Source organism: Brachyhypopomus gauderio, chromosome 17, assembly GCF_052324685.1.
Source record: "Brachyhypopomus gauderio isolate BG-103 chromosome 17, BGAUD_0.2, whole genome shotgun sequence".
NCBI classification, from domain to species: domain Eukaryota; kingdom Metazoa; phylum Chordata; class Actinopteri; order Gymnotiformes; family Hypopomidae; genus Brachyhypopomus; species Brachyhypopomus gauderio.
Window position 1 is genome coordinate 7,650,152 of NC_135227.1, and position 25,181 is coordinate 7,675,332.

Here is a 25,181-nt window from a genome sequence, read left to right on the forward strand (position 1 = left end):
ATGATTACTATGATGATTACTTTTGCATAGATCAATTGGCCTAAAAGAATAGCATAAACCATTTATTAGAATAATTATTATTTGCATTATTACTTAAAAGTATAAATTTTTTGTGACCCATTTACATACTAATACATGTGTACCAGTACAAGTAGTAGTGCTTACTCTCAATGATGATTTGGCTTAAATAGATGATTGGTCAGTGTGTCTTCTTTCTGTTATATATTCATACAGTGAGGAAAATAGGTTTTTTGAACACCCTGCGACTTTGCAAGTTCTAAGTTCACTCACTTAGAAATCATGGAAGGTTCTGAAATTTTCATCTTAGGTGCATGTCCACTGTGAGAGACATAATCTTTAAAAAATCACAGTGTATACCAGTCACTAAGTGCAACTATTATGCACAATGTCTTGTGTTAGTTACTAAAAATTAGTGGTGGGCCATGGTGGGCCGTTGTCGGCGTTCAATAATGTGGTAGTCTTATCGGGCGATATAAAAACATATCGCCATTAATCTATTCTTAAAGTTGGGTTGGGAACTGGGTCAAAATAGGTAAGCAAACTATGATGACTTTCACCTTGATAGTTTAGCTCGGTTGTATTCCTAACCAAATTGCACAGTAGGGGCGAGAACGAGTTTTCAGACCTGTGATTTACAAAGACTACCACAACAAATCACACAAGTGCTTACATGGATGCAGCCACGAAGCCGCCAGGTTTGCTTCATGGAAAATTCATTTTTAAGAAGCTTCCTAATGGAGACGTTGACAAGACTAAAGTTGTTTGCACCTTATGCAACGCGGAATTAGTTTATTATAGGAGTTATACCAGTCTGAAGTACCATTTAAACGCAAAGCACCTGTTTGCTAATGCTGCTGACGCTGGGTCAAGCACTGATGCAGCCCAGGGGAAGAGTCACCACCAAACTACTCTGAGTGCAACCGAGGCAAGGTCAGCGCAGCTCTATCAGACAAGTTGACCAATCTCTTCACTCAGCAGATTGGCACTAGCTGTCGGCCCATAAGCATCTCAAAGATTGACTTTAAGTCATTACTTGGGTAGCACGCATATTCTGAATGAGCCATTTTAATCTAGATTAATCTAGATTAATTTCAAGATTTCAGTGAGATTAATCTAGATAAAAAAAATAATCTATGCCCACCCCTACTAAAAAATACATTCTAAAACTCATTTTGATGCACTTTTTGCAACTTTTTGTATTCATATAAATGTAAGTACCATTATTGAGTATTTCTGAGCTCTTCTGAAAACATTGTAATAGAACCCTGTTGGAATGTGTTTCCCCTCTCAATTCTTACCAGAAGCTTCAGGGGAAAATCTGGCATGTAATAAAATGTATAAATTTTATGCAGGTCTGAACAAAAATTAAGCTTTGAATAACCTGAATTTTGATATTTATGTTTTAGAAAGTTTTTTTTATGCTTATGTTGTGTCAGTGTAATCTTTACTGTATTATGTTTTATGTTATCTCAATGCCATCTGTTTTATTCTTAGCCTTAGTGTTTTTTTCTAAGCATTCATCCTGCATGTCCACCAATCCTCTCCCACTTCAATTCGAAATCCAATTTAATTCTTGTTTATATACACTCACCGGCCACTTTATTAGGTACACCTTGCTAGTACCGGGTTGGGCCCACTTTTGCAGTCGTTTTCAAGAAACAGCCTGAGATGATTCACGCTTTATGACATGGTTCATTATCCTGCTGGAAGTAGCCATCAGATGGGTACACTGTGGTCATAAAGGGTTGGACATGGTCAGCAACAATCCCCAGGTAGACTGTGGCGTTGACATGATGGTCAAATTGGTACTAATGAGCCAAAAGTGTGCCAGGAAAATATCCCACATTGCACTACCACCACCAGCCTGAACCATTGATACAAGGCAGGATGGATCTATGCTTTTATGTTGTTGATACCAAATTCTGACCCTACCATCTGAATGTTACAGCAGAAGTCGAGACTCACCAGACCAGGCAACATTTTTCCAATCTTCTATTGTCCAATTTTGGTGACCCTGTGCCAATTCTAGCCTCAGTTTCCTGTTCTTAGCTGACAGGAGTGGCACCTGGTGTGGTCTTCTGCTGCTGTAGCCCATCACCTCAAGGTTTGACGTGTTGTACGTTCAGAGATGTTCTTCTTGCCATGTGATTGGCTGATTTGACATTTGCGTTAATGAGGAGATGGACAGGTGTACCTAATAAAGTGGCCAATGAGTATAGGTTATCACTGGATCACACAGTGTATAGTTAATGATATGCAAGTAGGGTGAATACACTCAAAACATGTAAATACTACTAAAAGTTAATGCTAAGGATTCTTCAATGGTCCCTGAACTCATTTTGGTACTAGTGTTGGTATTTGGTTTTTACTTTTTAAAGATCCAGACACCTATTGCACTGTTTGCTCTCTGGGTTACTTGTGAATACTTTAAAATCTATTCTGTACTATACTTTACTATACTATCTATATAATTTTCTCTCACAGAAAAGACAGTCTCTAACACTGTAACCACTGAAGTCCTGCAGGATTATGGGACTGAGCCAGTGCCAGTGTCAGAGTGGCTCACTGTGACTCAGCCTTATCAGTTCGCCCAATCTATATAAATCCTCCTGTGGGTATTTCTTATAGTGCTATCCAGCAGGCCCCAGTTAGCAGTGCTTTTAGAGACCAGGCCTCTGGTCTAGAGGGTCCTGAACTGTGAGTATATAGGGTAAAATTGGAACATGTCCTTAGAAATAACCTTTCAAAAATAATGCAATAAAAAGTGCTAGATGGTATTTCTTTTTTGCCATAGTGTCATTTTTTCTCTTTCTTTTCAGGAAATTGATAGGAGTACCTTAGTTTTGAAGATTGATATTGTCCAGATGAGTCTGTACCTGGAACTGATGCCTACCTTGAAACAGCACAAACAGATTAAAGCTACTCAAAATGCAATACCCTTAAAATAACACAGTTAATCCACATCCATATCAAATACATGCACTGTGCTTTTGAACAAGTAGCACTCAGGAAAAAAAATTAAGTGATTTGAAGCAAAAAAAAAAGTGTTCAGCCTTTTGATCATATATTACAGTAATATGAACATACATTATACGTATACCAACAGTATATTATGTTAGACCTCCTGATAGTGACACTGAATAAAATAAACCTTAATACAGGGAAATATATCTCTCTATTTTAAACTGCAGTATCTTTTGAGTGTAGGTGAACTGAGTGAATCTTACCGTTACTTTTCACAAGACTTCAACCTGCTGTTTTCGTCAGTGTTCACATCTAAATTGAAGCACTTTGAATGTTTGCTGTATAGAATAAGTTTGTGCGATTTGATGTTTGTCCAATGTAAAATAACGGTGAAACTCGTATAATATCGAGTACAATTTGAAAAAAAGTTTAACATTGTGTATATATATATCCACTGTGACTGACCTGCCACTTACACAGCATACCAACCATTCATTTCGTATAATAACTTAATCATATACACAACTACTTCCCATTTTCCTTTGCATCAACCTAAAATCGATTGTCTGGTTTGTAACATATGCTGAATCAATTCAAATGGGTTCAATGTTTATGAACGTCGGTACCCTGCGTTTCTGGCAATATGAGATATTTCGTTACTATCCGAAACCCACAAGTGATATGCAATATACCACACTCTGGTCCACTGCAAAGCGTGACTTAACATGACATGGTCACATAACAGTTAACGTGGTGTTTGCTGACATGAGGACTTGAGGAAAGGAAACACACAATTTGCGCAAACTCAAAGAGCACGCCGAGGCTGGCGGGCAGACTGGTGCCTAAGAAGCTCGGTCATTTGGTGATGCTCACTGTGTGCCGCATGTCTGGCGTCGCATAGCACGGTCCATAAAGACGGGAGAGGGATCGGCCCCTGCTGCGTGTCAGCCGGAATTACATTTATAGATTGTTAAGTATTCAATAAAGGCGGCGCATCTGAGGAATTTGGGTCCGTGCTCACGCAAACCTTAAGGGTTCTGACCGTTTCATTTACCACCACCATACACTTCCATTAGCCTCTCCCAAATTACTGTAAGGTAAGAGGCGATTGTCTGTATGTAGCTGTGGTGAAATGATCTGCGTTAATCTGATTGCAGTTATTTATGTAGATTTGTCGTTTGTTCGAACGAAATGATCGGATTTCCTGCTTAAGACGCAGTAAATGAATGAATGAACGGGTGTGTGAATGAATGAGAATTTTCACATGCATGTCCATGGCCTGATTTCAGCACGCTGCATATATGTTCATTAAGGAGTCGATAGGATGATGAATTCTCGTTTATTTTGAGCGCAGACATCGTGCTGTGCCACAGTCGCACACGATACAAATCGTCTCCTGTATTACAGTATGTGCCTTGTAACATAGCACTGATGTTTTTTCACATAGTATCACACGCCAGAAGTGACTTTAGCAGGTGTCTTAGCCACAGATAAGCCCTCAGAAATGTTTTTGCGATGTCAGACCAGCGCAGTGCTGTATGTGACAAATGTGATTGCGTCTTTTTTTCTGCGGGGTCTGTTAGTGCGCTCAAAAACATCAAAATGGAAGAGCGCATATATGTTGACACACAGCTCGGTCCTTTGGACATACTTATACTGAATTGTGTTACCTTAAATTACATCTTCGTAATCTGTGACAATCTTTTGGGGAACTGTGGGCTATATAATACCGCAACGACATATTCAGTGCCCGTGTTAGTGGCTATTTAAAATAACTAAGATTACACTTTTTTTTGGTCAGCCACAAGTAGTCAATTCTGTGTATTTATGAATTTATGGATCCATTGTGCAGTCTCTTAATGGTTTCCATTCTCAAGGTCATTCACTGAACGATTGGAGCTTGAAGGAGCTTTCTGCGCTGTTACATAACACTCTGAATGTGTAGTTAACGGCACAGGCTAATTAAATAGACATTTTGCGTATCTTTAATTAGCCTTTTTTATCATTGATGGTTTTACTGCTATTCTTCGCGTGCGCAATGCTCGCCCAGGTGTTACATAATATTGCATGCAAGATGGCCTGCAAATATCACAGTCAAAATGAGATGATAACAGCGCTTTGGAAAGCTCTCTTTCCCAGCCCCCGTCTCATGTGTAAACATTGTAAGATACCGGTGTGTATATTCGTTAATAACAATCCCGCAGCGATGCAGTGTGAAGTGTATCTATTAAGAAGGCCAAACGGCAGTTGTGGCTCAGCTCTTTAAAGGATATCGCTGGTGATCATGATGCCACTATAAAGCCTATTTTCAGAAAAGGCAAACAAAGCTAGTCTGTAACCACAGAGCTGCTGAAACACTGAGAATTTAAAAGGAACTACAACACTTACTAGTACTACTACTATTATTATTTAAAATGTGTTTGTTTATGTATTTCTATTTATTCATAAACAAGCCCATAGTAAGATGCATAATGTGGTGACTGTTACATATAGACATCTTATTTGGCTGCCCTACATTTGATTCATACTTTGAACTCTTACAGGGATGCAGGAACATTTGGAAAATTGTCTGCAAACTAATGTATTAATTATAATTCTCCTGGCGACACTCATTCTGTAACATTTCTAATGTATTCAGTATTATTCTCCTAGCAACACTCATTCTGTAATATGTCTAATGTATTAATTATAATTCTCCTGGTGACACTCATTCTGTAACATTTCTAATGTATTAATTATTATTCTCCTAGCATCACTCATTCTGTAACATTTCTAATGTATTCAAGCATTCATTGGAACTTGCTAATATATTATTTAGTGTGTATCGTGCTTCTGGTCAGTAAGCCTACTACTAAAACAAAATTTACATACAAAAGGGACACTTTTACACTAAATTATCAATTTTCCACTGCCACCGAGATAACAGTTTCCAGAAGTCTTTAAATATTACTTTTTAATATGGCTCTTCAGAAATCAGAAAAAATATTAATGACTTAGGAGTGGAAACCAATTCGATGTTTAAGTCCCAGAAGCAACCTTTGAAGGACTTCCTTTTGGGTATGAGAATCCTTCCTTGAAGGTACAACCACCACCTGTGTCACCATTTAGTTCAAACCAACAGATTTTTAGAAATTTCCAATACTAAACAGATGCAGAAGACAATGTTTATTATTATGGTGAACAGTCTGTACTCATGGATGTAAAAATATTATTATGTTCTGTAGGAGATCATGGGGAAACAGAACAGCAAACTAACCCCTGAGGTTATGGAAGATCTGGTGAAGAACACAGAGTTTAACGAGCATGAGCTTAAGCAGTGGTATAAGGGCTTCTTGAAAGACTGTCCCAGTGGGAAGCTAAACCTAGATGAATTCCAGCAGCTCTATGTCAAGGTAAGTTCAAATCGTATTTAATCAAGCTCTTCTGTTCCTTACATAACATATTTTCTGGATGAGATATTTACTCGTGTGTGCTTGAGTTTGGAACCAGCAATCATTTTAAGTGATGTCCACAATGTAGGCTGACCTAATAAAATAGCTGCACGGTTTATATGCTGGGAAAGCATAACAAAGATTCAGCTGTAAAGCAGACCACCACTGGTTAAAATATTGACTATCAGCTAGATGTTTTAAGAGAAATATCATCATGCATTCCTTTGCATCTCCTGCCACATTGTGGGTATGTGAGATGTGTTTCTGAAGAGATTACTCATGTCATGCTGCTTTGGGGTTGTTTACTGAGACATTTTAACCACGCAATGGCATTTAGGAACATTACTAAGTTTCTATGAAAAAGACCTGATTTGTTAGGTTTCCTATAGTTCTGATGTCTTCTAGTTTATAATAAATCTTCCAACAAATAACATTTATTTTATTCCCAGTGTAAATCATGGCCCAGTAAATTTGCTGTTGCAGCTTTCTCAAAGTAGATGAACATTTAGGAGGCTGCATTTAGACTACATTTAGACTACGTTTAGACTGTATTTAGACTATATTTAGACTACATTTAAACTACATTTAGACTGTATTTGATGCTCACCAAGGCAATTTGATTATGCCTTACTGGTGGTGTAATTAAAAAATTGGGTGTATTTAACAGTGTTCCACTGTTATGAGTATATATACATTGGTCTTGTTATCAGTCTTAAGATCACACAGCATCAGTGGGCAAGTTTGAGCAAGAAAGATTTTAAAGATACAAGAAAAAGAATTTTCAGTAACCCGAGGCAAACAATTTCTGTTGTGAAATCTTGTGTATTTATATATGTATTTATTTATTCACAATGTTAACTATGTATAGTGCTATATATTAGTGAAATATAGATTTGTGTTGAACTAGGTTTACTTTAATATTTTCACAGCTTTAGCTTTACGTTCACACCTTTAGGTTTTAACATAAAAACTGTGTTTCTTGCAGTTCTTCCCCTATGGTGATGCATCAAAATTTGCACAGCATGCCTTCAGAACCTTTGATAAGAATGGAGATGGGACTATTGACTTCAGAGAGTTCATTTGTGCCCTGTCCATCACATCACGGGGAAGCTTTGAGCAGAAGCTGAACTGGGCCTTCAACATGTATGACCTAGATGGAGATGGAAAAATCACCCGGGTAGAGATGTTGGAAATTATAGAGGTAAGCAGACAATTTACAATTAAAATTTAACGGGCCTCATCTACTGTTTCTCTTTGTGTAGAAAACATGCAGACTGGCATTTGGCACTGTCCTTAATTCCTTGCCCATTATCGAACATAAAAGGAGTTTTGGCAACATATATTCACTTATAATACATTTCACCCATTTTTATGGATTCAGTATTATTAATTTGGTTTTTAAACTAATTCTCATCAGCAAGCCTTCAGAATCATGTATTTGCTGTTTTATTGTAGGCTTCGCATTTCACCTTGAGATCTACTATTGGTAGTAGGTAACATGGCGATCAAAGGTGTAATTTCAACTGAAACATGCCATGTGGGAAAAAGAGAATCAATAACAAAATCAATTTATCAAAGAAGTTATTAAAACAATAAATATGCCAGAGCATGATATGTCTTGGTATGATAACAGGTAATGCCAAATTAGTGATTTTAAAAACTCTGTGCTTATCAGCATTTCCCAGTACAAGTTACTCCTTGGCCATTGTGTCTTTAATAGGCTTTAAACATGCCTGTCATTGACATCAGCCATGTGTACCTTTATGTCGTATCAGTGTTTTACAACTGCATATGATAAATAGTATTAATTACTGAAGGGTTATGACTTGACCTCTTTCATTGTCACTGGAGATTGCTTACTTTTGTTCACCTGATGCTTTTAAATTAACGCTGACAGCCAGGGGACATCTCAGAGTTCTTGAATACAGAAGGAAAACATCCTTCTAGCATCTTTCTGGAACATGCTGTGTGCCAAGCCAACCTTTCGCACGATTGTAGCCGGAAGGGAAAGGCCACGCGTAGTCCATTTGAGCTTCTAGTTGCACAGGGTCGCCAAGCATCTAAACACAATTAGAGAACTGGTTGCTTTGCTACATGACTAGGTGGACATCTTACTATGTCACTCCATTAAAAAGAGTAAGGCATTTTATTGTCTGTGGTCACTCTCCTGCACCATCTGTGAAAAGGGTGTTGGCACTGCATTTTGCCTCCTTGGCCCAGAACAGAACGTAGCTCAGATCCCAGCTGTAGTGCCCAAGCCTTTTGGAGAACTAGGAAACTAGGGAAGGGTACATATAATGCTAAGAATGAGATACACATTTTCAGTAACTGGATAAAATATAAATCTAAAGGTATAAAGGTAAAAGCAATGCTATAAAAAAGTGATATGGCTACAGATGCCTTTTTAGCTTTACTGCAGACTAAGCATAAAGGTATAATTTTTCTTCCATTGTTTTAAAGGCTATTTACAAAATGGTTGGCACTGTGATTATGATGAAGATGAATGAGGACGGGCTGACACCAGAGCAAAGGGTGGATCGCATCTTTAGCAAGATGGATAAGAACAACGATGACCAAATAACACTGGATGAGTTCAAAGAGGCAGCAAAGAGTGACCCATCGATTGTACTGCTTTTGCAGTGTGACATGCAGAAGTGATGGTGTGTGTGTCAGCATGCACTGGACTCAGTATACTGTAATGTTTACTCATAATCAGCCAGTTCCACAAGATTAACACAAAATGTATTTGGACCACTCAAATGAACTTGCTTCTTGTGGTTGATGAACAAACAAACAAAAAAGCAAACAAAAACAAAACTAGTATGCATGAGAATGTCAAATGCTAAGAGTTAAGAATATACAGTACATTTAATTTCAAACCTGCAACAATGTAAGGTGTGCAAAACGAGTCAGATTGTTTTCATTCTTTCATTCATTGGTAGTTGGTGAAGTGCTCCACAATAGGATATTTCATTTTTAGCTACAAGACTTAAAGATCATATCACAATAGCTACTGTATTTCGTACGGTGGTTCAGGTATTAAAAGCAAAATGTCTCACTAAATGTAACAATTTCTATTAAAACAGTATGTTCAACTTTGATCTTTAAATTTCAAGGAGGGTAGAGGGGTTAATTTAGCCTACCTCCCAAATGTGCTTGTACTTGATGATAAATGTAAGTATCTGCATGCTTGTCCTAAGTGTAATGCTTAATCTCTCCTATCACTTCTTTTGGCTACCTTGACAAATAACATAAGGAGGCCTTATAAATGATAACAGGATCAGCCCATTAGATATCTTCCCTTGGGTGCATGCCCCCCCCCCCCCCCCTTCCTCCCCTAAAAACTGCAATGTGTATTTGTAGAATTTATCTGTAAGGACAGCAATATGTTGTGGATCTTGTCTTCAACAACCTTAGCTTTGCCTCTGCTATTGGTTTATTTTCTGCAGTGACAAAGGTTACAATAGCCATGTCCTTTACTAACACTGCAGCTGTAGACCAATACGTTAACCTGCCTCACAGGCTTTTCCAGCTGTTGTCATGCCACTGCCCAGCCAGTCTTACCTACATTTCCATTTTTTTAAGTTATGTGTAAATCATATCATCGTGCGCATGTTTGGATACCTGTAGATTTGTTTTAAATGCTAAATTCTGAGAAAGCAATTAATGGTTTCTTTTTTTCCTGGAGGGCTTTAATAATCAAGAAGCAATCCACTACAAATACGTTTAGTATACAACCTCAGCCTAATGTGGTAAGTTTTTATTGAACTGTTCTTTTGTAAAATATTTCTACACAAGTTCTTGACATTTAATAACCACTGTTTATACAGTAATTTATGCATCTTTGAATGGAAAATTATGAGGGTTTTCGCAAGAGTTTTAAGCCACAACTTAATTTAACTACTTGAAGCAAACGTTACTCACCACATACATTGTTAACAAAGAGATTCTTTGAGGGGACGTGGTTAGAGAATGTTTTGTCTGAATGAGGGTTAACAGAACCCTTGTGAGAATACATGCACTCCTTATGGTGTCTTACAGAACATAAGGGGCAAATGAAAGAACACCAGAAGAGTGGATTTTTTAAATGAGAGTATATAGTCCCACCAATATTTTATAAATTACTTTGCTTCATTTGAATAAGAATGTGGTGTCTGTTCTCCACAACAAACAAACCGCCCCCCGCCCCCCGAAGCACCAAGCCTGTGCATGTTCTACAAGGCTCAGGATGCCGTTATGGTTTTTTCCCTCCTTGGCCCTCCTTGTAGAAAATAATCCCAAAACTGCAGGTGTATATCTCCGACATGTAAATATTTGTACCTAACATGGAAATGAAATACCAAATTTAAAGAAGTCATTTGATTGTGCAATATGATGTATGTGTTTTATTTGTGGCATGTCTTCAACTCAATATGTAACGGTTGCACTGACAACATTGTGATTCAAATAAATAAACTGTCTATGGGCTGTTTTCAGAAAACAGCAGGCGCCTGATTGTGTGATGCTTGATAAAGAATGTGAATGCTTATGAAACTGCTGCCATCTCCATTTCCCTTTATGCATCCTACATTTTGTTGTAGGATGTTTTCCAGTATTATACAAAGGATATATTCTGTTAGGAAAAAGGGAGCATGGTTTGTATTTCTCTCTCATCCCCTTCCTGAAACTCCAGAGATGGTAGTAATTGATGGTAGATGGCAAATTGAAAACATGACATTTCCAGGCGATAAAGCACAGATGATCTAATATAACAGCAGAGGAATGATACATCTAGCTTTTTACAAAATATTTAAATATCAAACCTAGTTTCACATATAAAAATTGTTTTAATAGTTTTTAAGTTTTAACGGACGGTTCTATGGAGCAGCTCAACAACTAGCAATACAAACAAAAACAGAACAAATCCAAACAAAACAAGACAAAAGAAGCACAAAAAACAAATAAACAACAACAACAAACGTAAAACAAAAAACATCCTCCTTTTGACAGGCTCCTACGGCAGGACCTCCTCCTCTGTCTCTCTCTCTGGATCTTGAAGTTGGTGAACTTTAATATGAGGACTTTTGGGGAGACTGCTGAAAGAACACGTAACTTATTTTAGCATGAGAGAAGTTAACATTGCCTGACATTCCAATGGAGGTACCTGGATCTTCTTACCTGGTGGTCTGAGGTGTGATGAAAATGAACTGACGTAGATGCTGGCGCTCAGAGAGCTCAAGAAGGAGGTCTAAGGAGATCCTACGGTTATGCATGTCCTTCATAGAAATCACAAACTTACAAATGCGATACAGTGCATCTAATTATGTTCAAATCAGAAAACAACAGTATATAGGCATGCATGGGCAGGCAGGTTTAAACCAGGTTTCGCTGATGCTCACCATATAGACATCAAACTCATCCAGGCACCTGAAGGGGGACTCCGTGATCTCCCACAGGGACAGGATGAAGCAGACGGTGGAGAAGGAGCGCTCTCCACCAGATAGAGACCGCATGTCGTTAATGTCGTCATTCTCTTGACCCGGTGGCTTCACCTTAACCAGAAACATAAACTCAGCGTACATGGTGCCTACCTCTTCATGACCCACAGCAGGTGTTACAGGCTGCTGGGACTGAAGCTTTAGGTTCTGATAAAGAAGGAGTACAACTGATTTGACTGGTTCAATCAGATGGTGGCGTCTCCAAACAGATAATTATTGTTAATTATTGTTGCACAAACTATACTCCTGCATGGTTGGAATGAAGACCTACAATTACGCAGGTCTCTTGCGGATAAGACCGCAGACATCTGTGCTACACTACACACTACACACTTTTCCATGAGGGCTATTTGATGTTCCACAGCATCTTCAAGTAATCTACTACTTACATTTAGGGCACTTAGCACTCTTATCCAGAGCGACTTACAAAGTGCTTTGCGTCTGTTCACAGAATGCATCCTATATAGTAGCGAAGATTTCTTAAAGCAAACAACTTCTTCGAGTATTCTATAGCTTTGCACTCCAAACAAGGTATCTAAATGTTTGACAGTTACATTCCAATGTCATAAAGATATCTGATTATCATGTAACATAGTGTGACTGAAATGTGGCTTGACGGACCACAGAACTGAGTTCGGGTCTTCGGTTGGACAACACTGAACTATACAGTGCTGTTACCCTTTGAGGGCCAGTTTTAATGAAGGGGTTGTAGAGATAAAACCAAAAAAATCACCCACTGATATCGACAATGTTTCATTGTTGTGATCAAACATCATTGACCCATAGCAGTGCAGCTTGAAAAGAAAGTTGATGAAGTACCACTTGCATCTCACAGAGAGGGATCTGTCATAAAGAACATGTAGAAGAGGCCTTGTGTAAATTTTACACATTCAATGATGAATTCAGATTAAAGTATGTCAAGCATATTAAAACACTTTATCTATCTTGTTTAATCATTCAGCCAGAACCACTGACCATGCTGTCCACATTACTTAAAGCATCTCAGAACATCACAGCATCTTTTAAGATATTTATAACCGAGGATACCTTCGCAGCGTTTTATAACGAGCCTGTCTGTCAGTCATGATGTTGTCCAGGCGATCAATAAACTTCTTCAGATCTCGCAGCTGGCTGGACTTACTTTTGTAATTAGTATGAGCCTCTGCATACTCCCTAAAAAGTAATAATAACTCATTCAGGTTAATACATTTATTCATTTATTGATTCATAGAAAGCAGAAATGTCCTGAGTAGTAGGGTGTAGACCTGATCACTTGCTCCTGGTTGCCATGGCTGCTCTCCTGGGAGCGGATCTTCTGTCGCAGTCGTGTAATCTCAGCGTCCAGGCTCTTGGCGCTCCGGTCCGGACGCTGCGGTTCGGGACTGATTTCTCTGGCTTTTGCTTCACAGTCCTAAGTAGAAAGAGGGGAGAACCCAGAGATGAATCATAGTGAGCAGCAGTGGGCCTCTCTCGTGGCTACGCGTGGAACACGACCACAAATGTAGTTCTCGCTTTGCAGTCATCTAACTCCTTTGAGGACTGCTGTCTGCGGCTGTATTTACACGCCCTACAGTGGTGTTAGCTCAAACCAGGTTTATTTTTAATAAGCACATTCACTGCTTTTTAAAATACAACTTGATAAATGAATAAATCAAGCTTAAGACTAGCCCAACAGCAGGACATTAGGATCGCTTGTTGATACCTGTTTTTCCTCTTCTTTCTGGGCATATTCTACTTTCATGGCCTCAATATTGTCCTGATGTGCCTTGAGCTTCTTTTCCAGAATCTGAAGACTCTGATTGAGTTTGCTGCTCTCTGCCTCAGCCTTCACCTGCTCGTCCTGCTTGCAACACAACAAAGGTCTGATTCATTCACATAACTGCGTCATAGGGTCACAATGTGGTGCCCACACATCAGCCATCACTACTAACCTTCAACTCCTCCGTTTCATCTAGAAGTTGTTCACTTTTGTTTCTCACATACTGGTGTTTCTGCTCAATTTCCATGAGAGCATTGTTGTGCCTTTGCAGATCAATCTTTGCCTCTTTTACACTTTTTCTCTCCAGCTCAATTTTCTGTTCGTTTTCTTGAGCATCTTCTTCCTATGGATCCCAAGGTTTATGGTAAGATGTATTCAATCAATTAGATGATTATCAACAATATTAAACATCTTTGCATGAAAGTGAATCATGGGCCACACACCAGAGAACTGATGTCCTCCACCTGTGACTCTTCGATGTTCTCCAGTTCTGTTATAGATGCTTTCACCCGAGTCATACTCTCCTATGTAGACAAGATGTGAACAAAAGTAAGAATAAAGCTGAAGCATTACATGTTTAAAATGCTCACCCACTAGCCTTTTTATAAGGAATACTGGGGAAAGATCTTCAAAGGACACAGAAACACAATGAATCATGTTATAACTGTACAGCACCCCCCGTCCAGGCGTCCTTGGTACGGCCCACCGTGTACGTGTTTGCTGTTGTGTTGGTGCCACGCCCCTTGTTTACACCTCTGTGTTTTGCTCTCTGTTGTTAGTCTTATTTGTATTTGTGTTCATGGTGTATGTGCAGTTGTATTTATCTGTCTTGTGCATCGCGCTCTTCTCCTCCCTCGCTCACTGTGACAGAAAGACCAACCACCTTCAAGAGGAAGTCGAGATCATCACCGCTCTCCTGTCCTGGACTCCTCCAACCCTAGGGTCATGAGGGAGGATACCAGGGATTCCCAGCCATGTATTCCCCCTGGAATCTTTTGAGTGTGTGCTGCTCCTGGGCAGGGAGCGCGCACAGGTTCCTCCCAGTGTTCTCCAGCTGTTGGGAGGAGGCTGCTGGCTTGACCAGTCGCCACAGGCTTGACTGGCCAGCTCACATTGGCTCTGTCGCCTCTGGCTTGACTGATCGCCAGTGGCTTGATCGGTCGCCGCATCACCAGGACAGGAGAGACTGTTATGTTTGCAGGGACTGGATCTACTGTTACTAATGGCCGCCGCACCTGTCCCTAGGGCTGCACTCCTATACGTACCGCTGCCAATGGTCACTTGTCCCTCAGACCACGGATAGCTGCCACACTGGTCCCTATGTTGTTCTTGTGCAAGGACCGGTCTTGCTGGATTCATCTCTGGGGTCGCACCCCCGGATCCGTCACCACACCTTCACTGTGGCACTTCCGGACTGTTAGGCGTACTAAAGGAAAGGGCTCCCCTTAGGACCCCAGGCTCTGCCGGACCACGAGCTTGGGGGTGAGGTGTGTCTGTGAGAGGCAGCCCCAGCCTTGAGACCTACTCCCACCCCCTGTCCTGGTGCCCTGGTGTACGGTTCACCGCCTGCTTGTTTGTTGTTGTTGTTGTGCCACGCTCCTTGTTAGCATACCTCATGTTTCACCTGTTTCTTGTTTTCCATTATTAATGTATGTATTTAAACCTCTGTGTTTTGCCCTCAGTTGTTAGTCTTTGTATTTGCGTTCATGGTGAATGTGCAGTTGTATTCATCTTGTTAAATGTTGTGTTGTGCACTGTGCTCTCAGCTTCCCCTCCTTTTCTCACCGTGACACATATGAATAAGAACTCTGAGCATCACAATTTGATCCAAGACAACTTTGTTAGTTTGTCAGTAACACCAAATTTTCTACAAAAGAATTGAAGCCCTTATTAATAGTGTCAAAACCCTTCCTGATATTTTCATGTATCGATCTAATGAAAGCTCTTCAGAACGCATAAACAGTAAAGGACAGGATCTGTTAGCCCTGGAGAACAGCATTAGCTGAGAGCTGAAGCCCAGGCTCTTGTACCTGATTTCTTTTGCTTGCTATGATGACGCTGCGTAGCTTCTCCTCCATGCTCTGAATGTCCTGCTTTACAGAGCTTAGATGGCGCTGGAACCTGCAGAGTTGTGCCTGGTGATTCTCCACCTCTGTCTGCACCAGCCTGAACATTTACAACGAAAACATTTAAATAATGTTTGTCTAATCCTACAAGACATTCATACATTCAGGTTTAAAGCAGTTCTTTAAACCCAACCACAAACTTTGTAAGATTTACTCTTATCCACGGAAACCTTCCTGGGTAAAATCAAAAATATCAAAAACAGCATTTTACAAATGTGATAATGCTGTGTACCGAATTTCTGCCTCTGGGTCCCCACCAAGGTATTTAACCAAGACCTCTTTCTCGGGAGTGTAATTGCGGTTGGTATATATCTGATCGCCTTCTGCAGTAAAGGCTTCACGGCAGTTTCTAGGGGGTCTTTGTGCTTGCATGATTCTCCTTGCAACAGCGCTTTCCTGTGGTTTAAGATATAGTCACAACAAATTTCAAACAACTAAAATGCTTTGACTCCTTAAAGCAATTGTAATCATGTAAAACTGTAAATTACACTACTAATAATTTCTTCAAACGATTTCAACAGCAGATTTAAAGTAATACTCACTGGCTGTGAAAACCAAAATGTTTAATTGACTTACTCTGATGATAAGAATGCATTCAATATTCCTCATATCTATGAGACAGTTTGTTATCACAGGGTTGTCAATGATGAGAGTGTCCAAAACAGATGGAAAGTCTGGATGGTGCACACCTCTAACATAAAATAAAACAGAAAACACAAATTATTGTTTTCATCCCTTATCCTGAACTGACAATTGATAATTGCTCAAAAATAAACAATTTTCAAACACCATCTGTGAAGTGTAATTTCTGTTCCATTACTTCACATGCAAAGGGTATGTGAAGGAAAAAAATTGGATTACTAAAATGTGAAATCAGCTGGACTGAACAGCTGGATTAATCAGGCTGCATTTAGAGACAATTTCGCAAACCACCAGGTACTACAAAACACTTTACTTTTATTGAATGAAAAATTAAAGAGGTAGTGAGTAACAGAGGGTCTCCTCATGGAGATATCTGGCTGAGTGTCTGAAAAATCACCCACCCACTGCACTTTCTTTAGCTCCCAAATCCCTGAGGTCAGAATATATATTCAGTAAATAGATCCACCCCCTTTCAAAATCCATTAAGTAAAACCATCAGAAATGTTGAAAATGTTAAGTGTGGGTTTGGGTGAATGATTGACATTTTGCTCAGTGAAAGATTGGTGTTTTTATAGAACATGTCCATAAAACCACACAAAATAGGCCAAAATCCCACCTACACACATTTCGTACCCAGAGGCGGTCTTTGCATAGAGGCGTGGCTAGGCAATTGCCTTGGGCCCCTCCCACTGCAGCCCACTGTAGGGGCCCCCTGACTAGCTAACTTATTTTTCGCATATTAATGTTGATGGGCCCCCTAGCTAAATTCGCCTTGAGCCCCCAAATTGCTAAGTCCGCCACTGTTCGTACCCATACACACCCACGGTGAAAATCTCATTATGACTTCATTTTACAGTCCTACAAAGGTTTGGTATTTTTGTGATAAAATTTGTTTATTTTGTAGTAACATGCAACCCCGATCCTAAACTATAGGAAATTTGTGAAAGTGTTTAATTTTCACTTCCACACACCTAACACATGGCGCTGCAAGCCACCGACGGCCCCCCACTGTCCACTTCCATTTACAGTAGGTGTGAAACCCTGTGCATTATTAATAATACAGGAAATGAGCTGTAACTGCAGGAACTCACTGTAAATATATTGTCAGTTCAATGTCATGTTAACAGTCCCTCCTCCATGTGAAGATATCCGCATTTTCAATGCGTGGACTCATTTACCCCAGCCCGTCTACACTCAAAGTTCATGTCATGATCTTTCTTGCAAAGAATGGCTGTTGTGAAACAGCCATTAAGTTCACAAGACAAATCATCAGCAGCCTCTGTCTGGCGGTATTAATGCCCATGTGGCCTGTGGTGTTTTACTGCTGTGCCTGTGGTGTGTGTTGATCTGGTTTTATGCCACACCCCACACAGGTGGGTTGAGTCTCATTCACTGTGTCACCTGTGTTGTTGTGCTGTTATTTTGTAAGCCCTTTGCGTGCTTTGCATGGCTGGTTGGTGGTCATCAGTGTTACATCGGCCTTTTCTAGTTGTGGGCTTTTTTTAGCACACTTATGTTTAGTTTCATTTCTTTAAATCCATCAGTTGGTGTCTCGAATTTGCTTCCTTCCATTCTGTATGTTCTTCGCCCTTGACAAAATCCAAAATGTCCTCTCCAAATACTTTCTTAGTTATGTATTTTTTAAGTTTGGCAAACTGAGCTTAGTTTAATCTCTTTTGCAATTCTTTGTAAGTGTATTCTAAACAGAAAAATAAATTGAAGAATCTTTACATTTGTACCTTTAAATAAAAAATGTAAACGCCCCCCCCCCCCCCCCCCCCACACACACACTCTCAGGCCCCGCCCCTCTCGTTATTAATTGATTCATTTCATGTGCAGCTTGTTTTCTCCCGTTCCCAGTTACTAACCCTCACAGGTCTTTGTCATAATTGCTGCACATTTCACACCAAGCTGTGACAGTCGTCAGTCCTGAAGTCTTTATTAGTGATTGCCAGTACTTCATCCTGCCGCCTTGTCTTCTACAGAGACTACGAGTGGGTTCTGCTGCATCATCAGCCTTTGTTTGTTGCATTCACTCCCTTACCATTGCCTTTACACCTTCATATACAGTCACAATATCTCAAGCATTTTTTCAGTTTTTCACCTCTGAGGCTATATTTAACAAGATATGGCATTCAGTTTTTTTATGTAGCACCAAATAACTAGACAAAAAGTATAAAGTACTGGAGATATTGATTTAGAAAATTTTAGGTTATTTGTTTTGGTCAAAATTATTTAGGCTTATTAATTAGATTACTGAAAACATTAAATACCAGATACTTATATAAATACGTATTATAAATTATTCTTAGTGCAAGACGGTTGGGAAACAGTGCCACTTGCTGGCAAGTTTCTCCTTGTGACATCTGTTGCCACACCTAGTGGGGAACTAGAGCACTGGGACAGTGAGAGGAACATGGATAACAACTTCTGCAGAAAGTAAGTGGAGGGCTTGGTGATGACAAAAGGGGCAGAAGGAAGCTGGGATCTCTACAGAGAAGAAACAATGAGACACAGACATGAGGGAAGACCCCTCACAGAACAGTCAAGAAAGATGGCAGGAGATTCTTGTAAGGAACTTTCCACTTGAAAAATACTGACTAAGCTTAGTGTATGATGCACACACCAAGGCTTCGCATAGAATGGCCACCGTGAAGCTCAGTGAAGCTTTTAAATGGGGTGAGGCCATCTGGAAGAGTTTAAGCTGCTGGGCACTGAGCTTCTGGGCATTGGTTAAACTGGTTAATTCTCATCTTCGCCCCCCCCCCTTTGGTGGCGGACAGCCAGCGTGGTAAGACACCCGTTTCACTTTTATGTTCGATTTCATTTTCATTTGTATCATTAAACTTCAGTTGAAGAGTTATGTTTGCATCCTCAATCCATTGAAAAACTGGCAATCAGTGAAGCTTAGAATACATATATGAAGAATCATCTCAGCAGGCCAAAACCAAACAAAAAAAAAAGAAAAAGAAAAAACTAGAAAAAACCCAACCTAACTAAAAATGTAAGGTCTTATGAAGTTAATAGAAATCTTTTTTTTTGAAAATCCATGGCATGAAATGGGGGTCTAGGTGAGGTTCATGGGCTAACCCTATGGTAAACTCAAATAGACAATAAATAAGTAATATGCTTACCGGCTTTGGACATTGTAAACTCGGTCTGTGAACGGACACACGATGATCTGGGGCCTGCTGCCTTTGGGAAAGTGCATGGACATAAGCTCCTGCAGGACCTTTTCATCCTTGTAATTGTCACAGCAAAAGGTTTTCATCAGACTTCGCAAGCAGCTTTCCACAGCTACAGCTAAACTTGGATCCTTAAGACTGATGCATGCACCTGATGAAGAAAACAAATATATTTGGGGTTTGACACTCATTACAAACAGACAAAAGGGAAGTTACCCATTCAAAAAGAATCAGTTGCACATAAAATAGAAAATTACACTGACAAACACCTTGTCGTCATTGTATAGTCAGAGATTATAGTCCTTCCACTTCTTAGTTAACAGCTGAACAATCCAAAACTTCATTTAATATTTAAACAAATATTTTCAAAAAAATTTTATTGACAAGCACTGCAGTTATACCCGGAACATCATCCTATACCTGACAAAAATATATACAAAATGGGAAAGGGAGAAAGAGACATAATTCACTGTACAATAATAAATGAGGCAGTCACCTATTGGTCCCACTGGTTTCTTAATGAAACGCCCCTGGGCATGTGCTCTGTCAACAGACTCCAACAGTTCTGGCATATGATCCCCAAATCGCCTCAGTCTGTTGGAGGTACTGGCTTGAAGTTGGTTCTTTCTCTTCAGCTTAGACTCCAGAGAGACCTGAATGTTCTTTTCTTCCATGCTTAAATTTAAGACAGCAAAGCACTTATGGTACAGAAAGCATGTATCACTGATATTGTGTTTGACAATAAATCTATATATTCATCTGTAACAATTAAAATGCTCTTTTCATGTCAGCAGGTAGACCCGTACTGGGGAATAAGTTGAGGCTGACCTTAGCTTGTCATATTCTTCCCTTCCCTTGAAAACAGCCTGCTGTTTCTCCTTTATTTCCTGATTGAGAGTGGCAGACTCACTCTCAAGTTTTTCCAGCTGTTTCTTCAGAGCAGATGTTTTCTTCAGCCACTGCATCTGCTCCACCTCGTGATTTCTTCTCCCATTACTGGCAAAAACATAGAGAAATCATCAATACATGTTTGTACTTAGATACCAAACTAAAACAACCATCTTAGCAATTTATAAGGAAACTTCACATCATAATTTTTCTCAACATTGTATAATTTAAATACAATTTTAATGTTAGAGGTTTGTACTCAGCAGTATAACCCACCTATTATTTATCTTGTGAATTCTCTCCTGGAGAAGACACTGTTCCTTTTCTAATTGTTTCAGTTTATTCTCTGCACGGAAATACACCACCTGAAGAAAAAAAATAATTCTAAACATGTCCATGGACATCTTCAGTATACATGTGCCTGATCTGATACAGTAAATAAACATCACCTCAAGACATTAATGCTTTGAATGGAACATGTAGCTAGAATACGTTAGCATGTTAGAATTGGAAGACCTGGACCATTTCTTACTTCCTGGCTCTTCTGAGCTTTGCTCTTGAGTTTGCTCTCTTCTTTCAGTTTTCGACTCTCTTCTGCTAAGCATTCCTCCTCCTCTTTCACCTTTTCAAGCTTCTCCTGGATATCCTGCAATCTCTTTTCAGCAAGGGAAACTTTGCTCTGAAAGAGGACGCATAGAACCCTTCAGAAAGTGTCTCGAAAAAGCTGGCTATGGTGTGACCATGCAGGTGCCCTGTGGGTTATTGTACTTATACACAGTGTTTTCATAGCTAATTTTTATATACTCAGACATTTTACTTTGTTAAAAATATGTCCTCATCCTTGTTGAGGTTGAGGTTTCATTTGAGTGACAAAAAGGCTGATATCATGTTTTCAAGAAACACATTTAAATTAACTTCTGCATATGAATGTTTTAATATATGTTTATGAACATTGCAATAGGTTCAGATGAGCACTTTCAACCATTAAATGTCCTATCAAGTAAAGCAAATTACTTATACTGTAGTTGCAACATGTAAGGATGTTTGCTTGTATTGCAGACATTGGATAATTTGCTATATTCTTGTGATCTTGAAAAATAAATTGATGTAATTATTACTTAATGAAACAGTATATTAACAAGTAATCATTCTACTGTTTATTAATAATTAATTACTAATATTTAATTTGGTCAGTATAATCAGGTGGTTGTTATCCTGTGTTTACTCTACTTCCTGAAAGGTAAAAGAATTGTGGATGGACATATAAATTTATACATACATAGATCACAATACAGAGAGATCAATGATCACTAATGACAAATAGAGCAGTGACAGGTGTTTAATACGGACCTGACACAGCTGAAGCTTATCTTCATGGGTCCTATCACAGTGTTCTTTATCAATTTGTTCTTTCAGCTGTTGAACTTGCCACTCTTTTTCTCGCACCTGTTAGAAGAAATTATTGTTGAGAAAACTTTGTAATGTGTGCAGTCTATAGTGACAGCCTACTGACATAGAAAAACATACCAGGCACCATGCCATCTTTTTCTTCAAATCTTCCAGATTCTGCCTCATATTGTCAAGTGAAGATAAACTTTCATACTTTTCTTTCTTTTGTAAAAACAACTGTCTGAGATCTTTGAGACACTGCAAATGCAATGAATGGAAAATAATATAATTTATTAATTAAACATTTACAAATATAGTACAATTGTTACAACTGTCTTAGAAAAATTATAGTTCACCTCCTCCTGTTGTTCCACTTGGTCTCGGGTGCCAGCTTTGGTCTGCTTGATGTGAATGTAGTCTCTCTTCATCTGCTCAAGCAGAGTAGCCTTCATAAAAAACTTTAACCAGAAGGAGGAGAAACACAGAGACTCTGTCAGCAAAATTGATTTGGTAAGCCAGATAAACAGTAAACTTAATGAAAGTTTTCTCAAGTTAGTCATACATAACACTTGTGTAACACTCGAGCATTTGTGAATGTGACAGTATATATGTAAATAATTAAAATAATCTGCTTTTTTCTGTGCACATATGGGGATCTCTCACTAAATGATCACCTTGTATTTATCAGCTTCACTTTTTGAATGCAGGAACTGCTTACTCATTTCCTGATTTAGGATTGAGACTGGATTGTCAACCTGTAGTAAAAATGACAATCTAAAATATAAATATAACAAATACAGTATGAATTAATTTAGCTGAAATAAAATGTAATTCTGCACAAACAAAAACTACCTGTATATTAAAATGATCCAATATTGCAGTCAATTCCTCTTTCTTAGTTGAAATAATAAACCCTGAAAGCAGAGGAAATCTGAGCTCATTTGTTATTACGATGAACATATGGGAGTGTTAATGAACAGCATATTACCGGTTTTGTTTTTTATTTTGCATATCCTGCAGCCATCACTGGTGATTCTCTGCTCAATGCATATACAGTCTCCATATATGTCCCCTTTATAAGCATCACTACCTCTGTTTTTCAATTTTACTGTGACTTCTGCAGAGCTGGACACAAAATATCAATACACACTATTAGACAGTTAATTTAAGTAGTATGCAAACCTCAATTTGTTTTAAGTAAACTGACCTCTCTCCATATTTTACAAAACTCTTTAAAGATGCTCCTCGGTTGGTTGTAGTAGCTTTTCCACCAAGACCCACAATGAGAGCTGTGAGGATAGCACTCTTCCCACCTATTGACAGAAATCATATCAAGTAGCATTACTGACATTTTTGTACAGAGTGACTTACATATATTTAGCAGAATAAGTGTGTGCCCCCTGGGTATCAAACCCATGACCTTTATATTGCTAGACTCTTGCTCTACACTGGAACAGGAACAAAGTATTACACCAACACTGGACAGCCAACAATGTTTTAGGACCAAAATAACACGTTTCTCTGTGTAAACATACTTCCGTTGTTCCCAACGATGAAATTGACATTTGCTCCAAACTGAAAAGGCCCCAGCAAATGATGGCTCATGAAATTCTTCAAAGTGATACTTTCAATGACACCAATATCCCCTGCGCTCTAGAAAACAAGGTTACTTCAGTAAACAGCATTCAGAACTGCACATTTCTGTTCATCAATCAATCAAATGATTTATGTTCATCAATCAACTTAATTCACAGACGGGGGCAGAGGATGAATGGTCCTGCCGAAGTCTCATCTCCTCCTCATCATCATCATCCTCATCCTCATCCTGGACATGTGTTGCGACCTCCGTCTTTCGGGTTTTACTGGGTTTCGCAGCATCCTGGATATTGGACGTCCTCTTATTCATTGTACAAATATAGTGACTCTAGAGAGAAAAGGAAACTTTTTCAAGTCACTCAGTTAAGTCATGTGGGGAAACATGTCTTTATGTATCTTGTTATCTTCGCTTAAGCTCCAAATGAGTGCATGAACTTCTCACTTAGCCATCTAGCTAACTAGCGGTAACTAAATGAAACTACGTTGTCAAGACGAGAGCTGAACTGTCGACGTACCAAAACAGAACCATATGGTACCCATTGAACTAGACACTGGAAAGTTCTCTTTTAATTTAGCTATGGAAATGTAAACGTTTAATATAATCACAGGGACAACGGGAGTTCCCCACATATCACAACTGGCCAATTTAGCCTAAAAACTAACATTACTAGCTGTGTGGTTATTGCTAAAGACAACAACTCGTAACCTGTAACCAGTTTCTGACAAGTATGAAAGATTTATGCTAAATTTAGTAGCTAGACAGCTATGTCACTCATACACCGGCAAAAATATCATTGTAGACTTACTTAATTGTATAAAATATCAACCTTCGCTTACTTCATTCCCCTGTATGTGGAAATGTTAGCTACTGTTTTTAAGCTTTATTGTGGCTTCCTGGTTAGCGGCGGAGGTAGGGGGCGTGGCTAAAGCGACGGAACCAACGGTTAACTGGTGCGGTCGATTCGATTTTCCCAGGTGCGCGTGCCCAGTTCTCTTGCCTTCAGAGAAGAGCGACTCTTCCAGTTACTGCTCTACCTTCTCCCACTTACATGAATACCTGCATGCAATACAGAATCTTTGCCGAATCAGACGCACTCGGTGATCAAATATGGTACCTCCTGTGGAGAAGAGAAACGATAAATAATAATAATTTTTATTTGTATAGCACCTTTCATACATACCTTTCATTTCATACATTATTTCAGTCGAGAGAGAATTCTGCAGTTGACTACATCGTTTCATTTATTTCATCCCCAGGGAATCCATAAAAGACCCCAAATAATACAATAAAATTATATATATTCCAGGCAGAGATGGATGAAGTAGTGAAACACTGCACACAAGTTAAAGTATTTCAGTAAAAGTTTAAATATAGACATTATATTATATAGACATTTAAACTATTACTTATGTAGGCTAAATGTTGGAAAGTATCTAGCAAAAAGACTCAAGTAGTGAGTTTCCTCATTTAATCTAATAACATTGAGCAACAACAATTTTATTTTTAGCCCACAAACTAAAATAGGTGAACTATACAGTACATTCATGCTATTGAACATGGATTTAAGTGACATGGTATTTACAGGTGTATATTACTTACACCGTAATAAGGCTGTTATTACCTACACTTACAAACAATGTACAGGTGTATGATTTCTGCCCATATTTGGCATCAGAAACATCCATATTCAGTTTCCTGCAAA

General features: G+C 39.0%; 2 protein-coding genes across 6 annotated transcripts; one reads left to right on the forward strand and one right to left on the reverse strand.

Moving 5' to 3' along the window:
- Positions 1–3,798: 3,798 nt before the first annotated feature.
- Positions 3,799–10,899, forward strand: vsnl1b (visinin-like 1b). Its single transcript, XM_076978114.1, has 4 exons — positions 3,799–4,082; positions 6,210–6,377; positions 7,402–7,617; positions 8,877–10,899. Exons 2-4 carry the CDS (start codon positions 6,216–6,218, stop codon positions 9,072–9,074), a joined length of 576 nt encoding a protein of 191 aa, XP_076834229.1. The 5' UTR covers positions 3,799–4,082; positions 6,210–6,215; the 3' UTR covers positions 9,075–10,899.
- Positions 10,107–24,583, reverse strand: smc6 (structural maintenance of chromosomes 6). Of its 5 annotated transcripts, none has more exons than XM_076978111.1 (27): positions 24,528–24,583; positions 23,639–23,806; positions 23,418–23,535; positions 23,090–23,195; positions 22,871–23,007; positions 22,735–22,796; positions 22,557–22,637; positions 22,239–22,340; positions 22,021–22,140; positions 21,844–21,939; positions 21,026–21,172; positions 20,770–20,858; positions 20,434–20,601; positions 20,102–20,280; positions 19,555–19,756; positions 16,355–16,469; positions 16,011–16,174; positions 15,683–15,818; positions 14,096–14,176; positions 13,825–13,995; positions 13,596–13,733; positions 13,159–13,304; positions 12,941–13,066; positions 12,631–12,736; positions 11,795–11,947; positions 11,574–11,671; positions 10,107–11,491 (listed from the first exon to the last, which is right to left on the reverse strand). In XM_076978111.1, exons 2-27 carry the CDS (start codon positions 23,786–23,788, stop codon positions 11,410–11,412), a joined length of 3,273 nt encoding a protein of 1,090 aa, XP_076834226.1. In that variant the 5' UTR covers positions 23,789–23,806; positions 24,528–24,583; the 3' UTR covers positions 10,107–11,409. The 5 variants fall into 5 exon arrangements, with proteins under 5 accessions (XP_076834226.1, XP_076834225.1, XP_076834227.1 ...); XM_076978110.1 differs by lacking the exon at positions 24,528–24,583 and adding an exon at positions 24,316–24,411; XM_076978112.1 differs by lacking the exon at positions 24,528–24,583 and adding an exon at positions 24,285–24,411 and having other exon boundaries at positions 10,107–11,488.
- Between the last annotated feature and the right edge of the window lie 598 nt (positions 24,584–25,181).

Bases quoted from the DNA above. Each gene is read 5' to 3' on its own strand.
- smc6 (XM_076978111.1), bottom strand. From the start codon at position 23,788: ATGAATAAGAGGACGTCCAATATCCAGGATGCTGCGAAACCCAGTAAA. The intron at 22,797-22,870 runs GTAATATGCTGT...CTCTGCTTTCAG, and splicing joins CAAAATAAAAAACAAAACCG to GGTTTATTATTTCAACTAAG. The intron at 14,177-15,682 runs GTACAAGAGCCT...TTGTCTACATAG, and splicing joins TAGCAAGCAAAAGAAATCAG to GAGAGTATGACTCGGGTGAA.
- vsnl1b (XM_076978114.1), top strand. From the start codon at position 6,216: ATGGGGAAACAGAACAGCAAACTAACCCCTGAGGTTATGGAAGATCTG. The intron at 6,378-7,401 runs GTAAGTTCAAAT...TGTTTCTTGCAG, and splicing joins TCCAGCAGCTCTATGTCAAG to TTCTTCCCCTATGGTGATGC. The intron at 7,618-8,876 runs GTAAGCAGACAA...ATTGTTTTAAAG, and splicing joins AGATGTTGGAAATTATAGAG to GCTATTTACAAAATGGTTGG.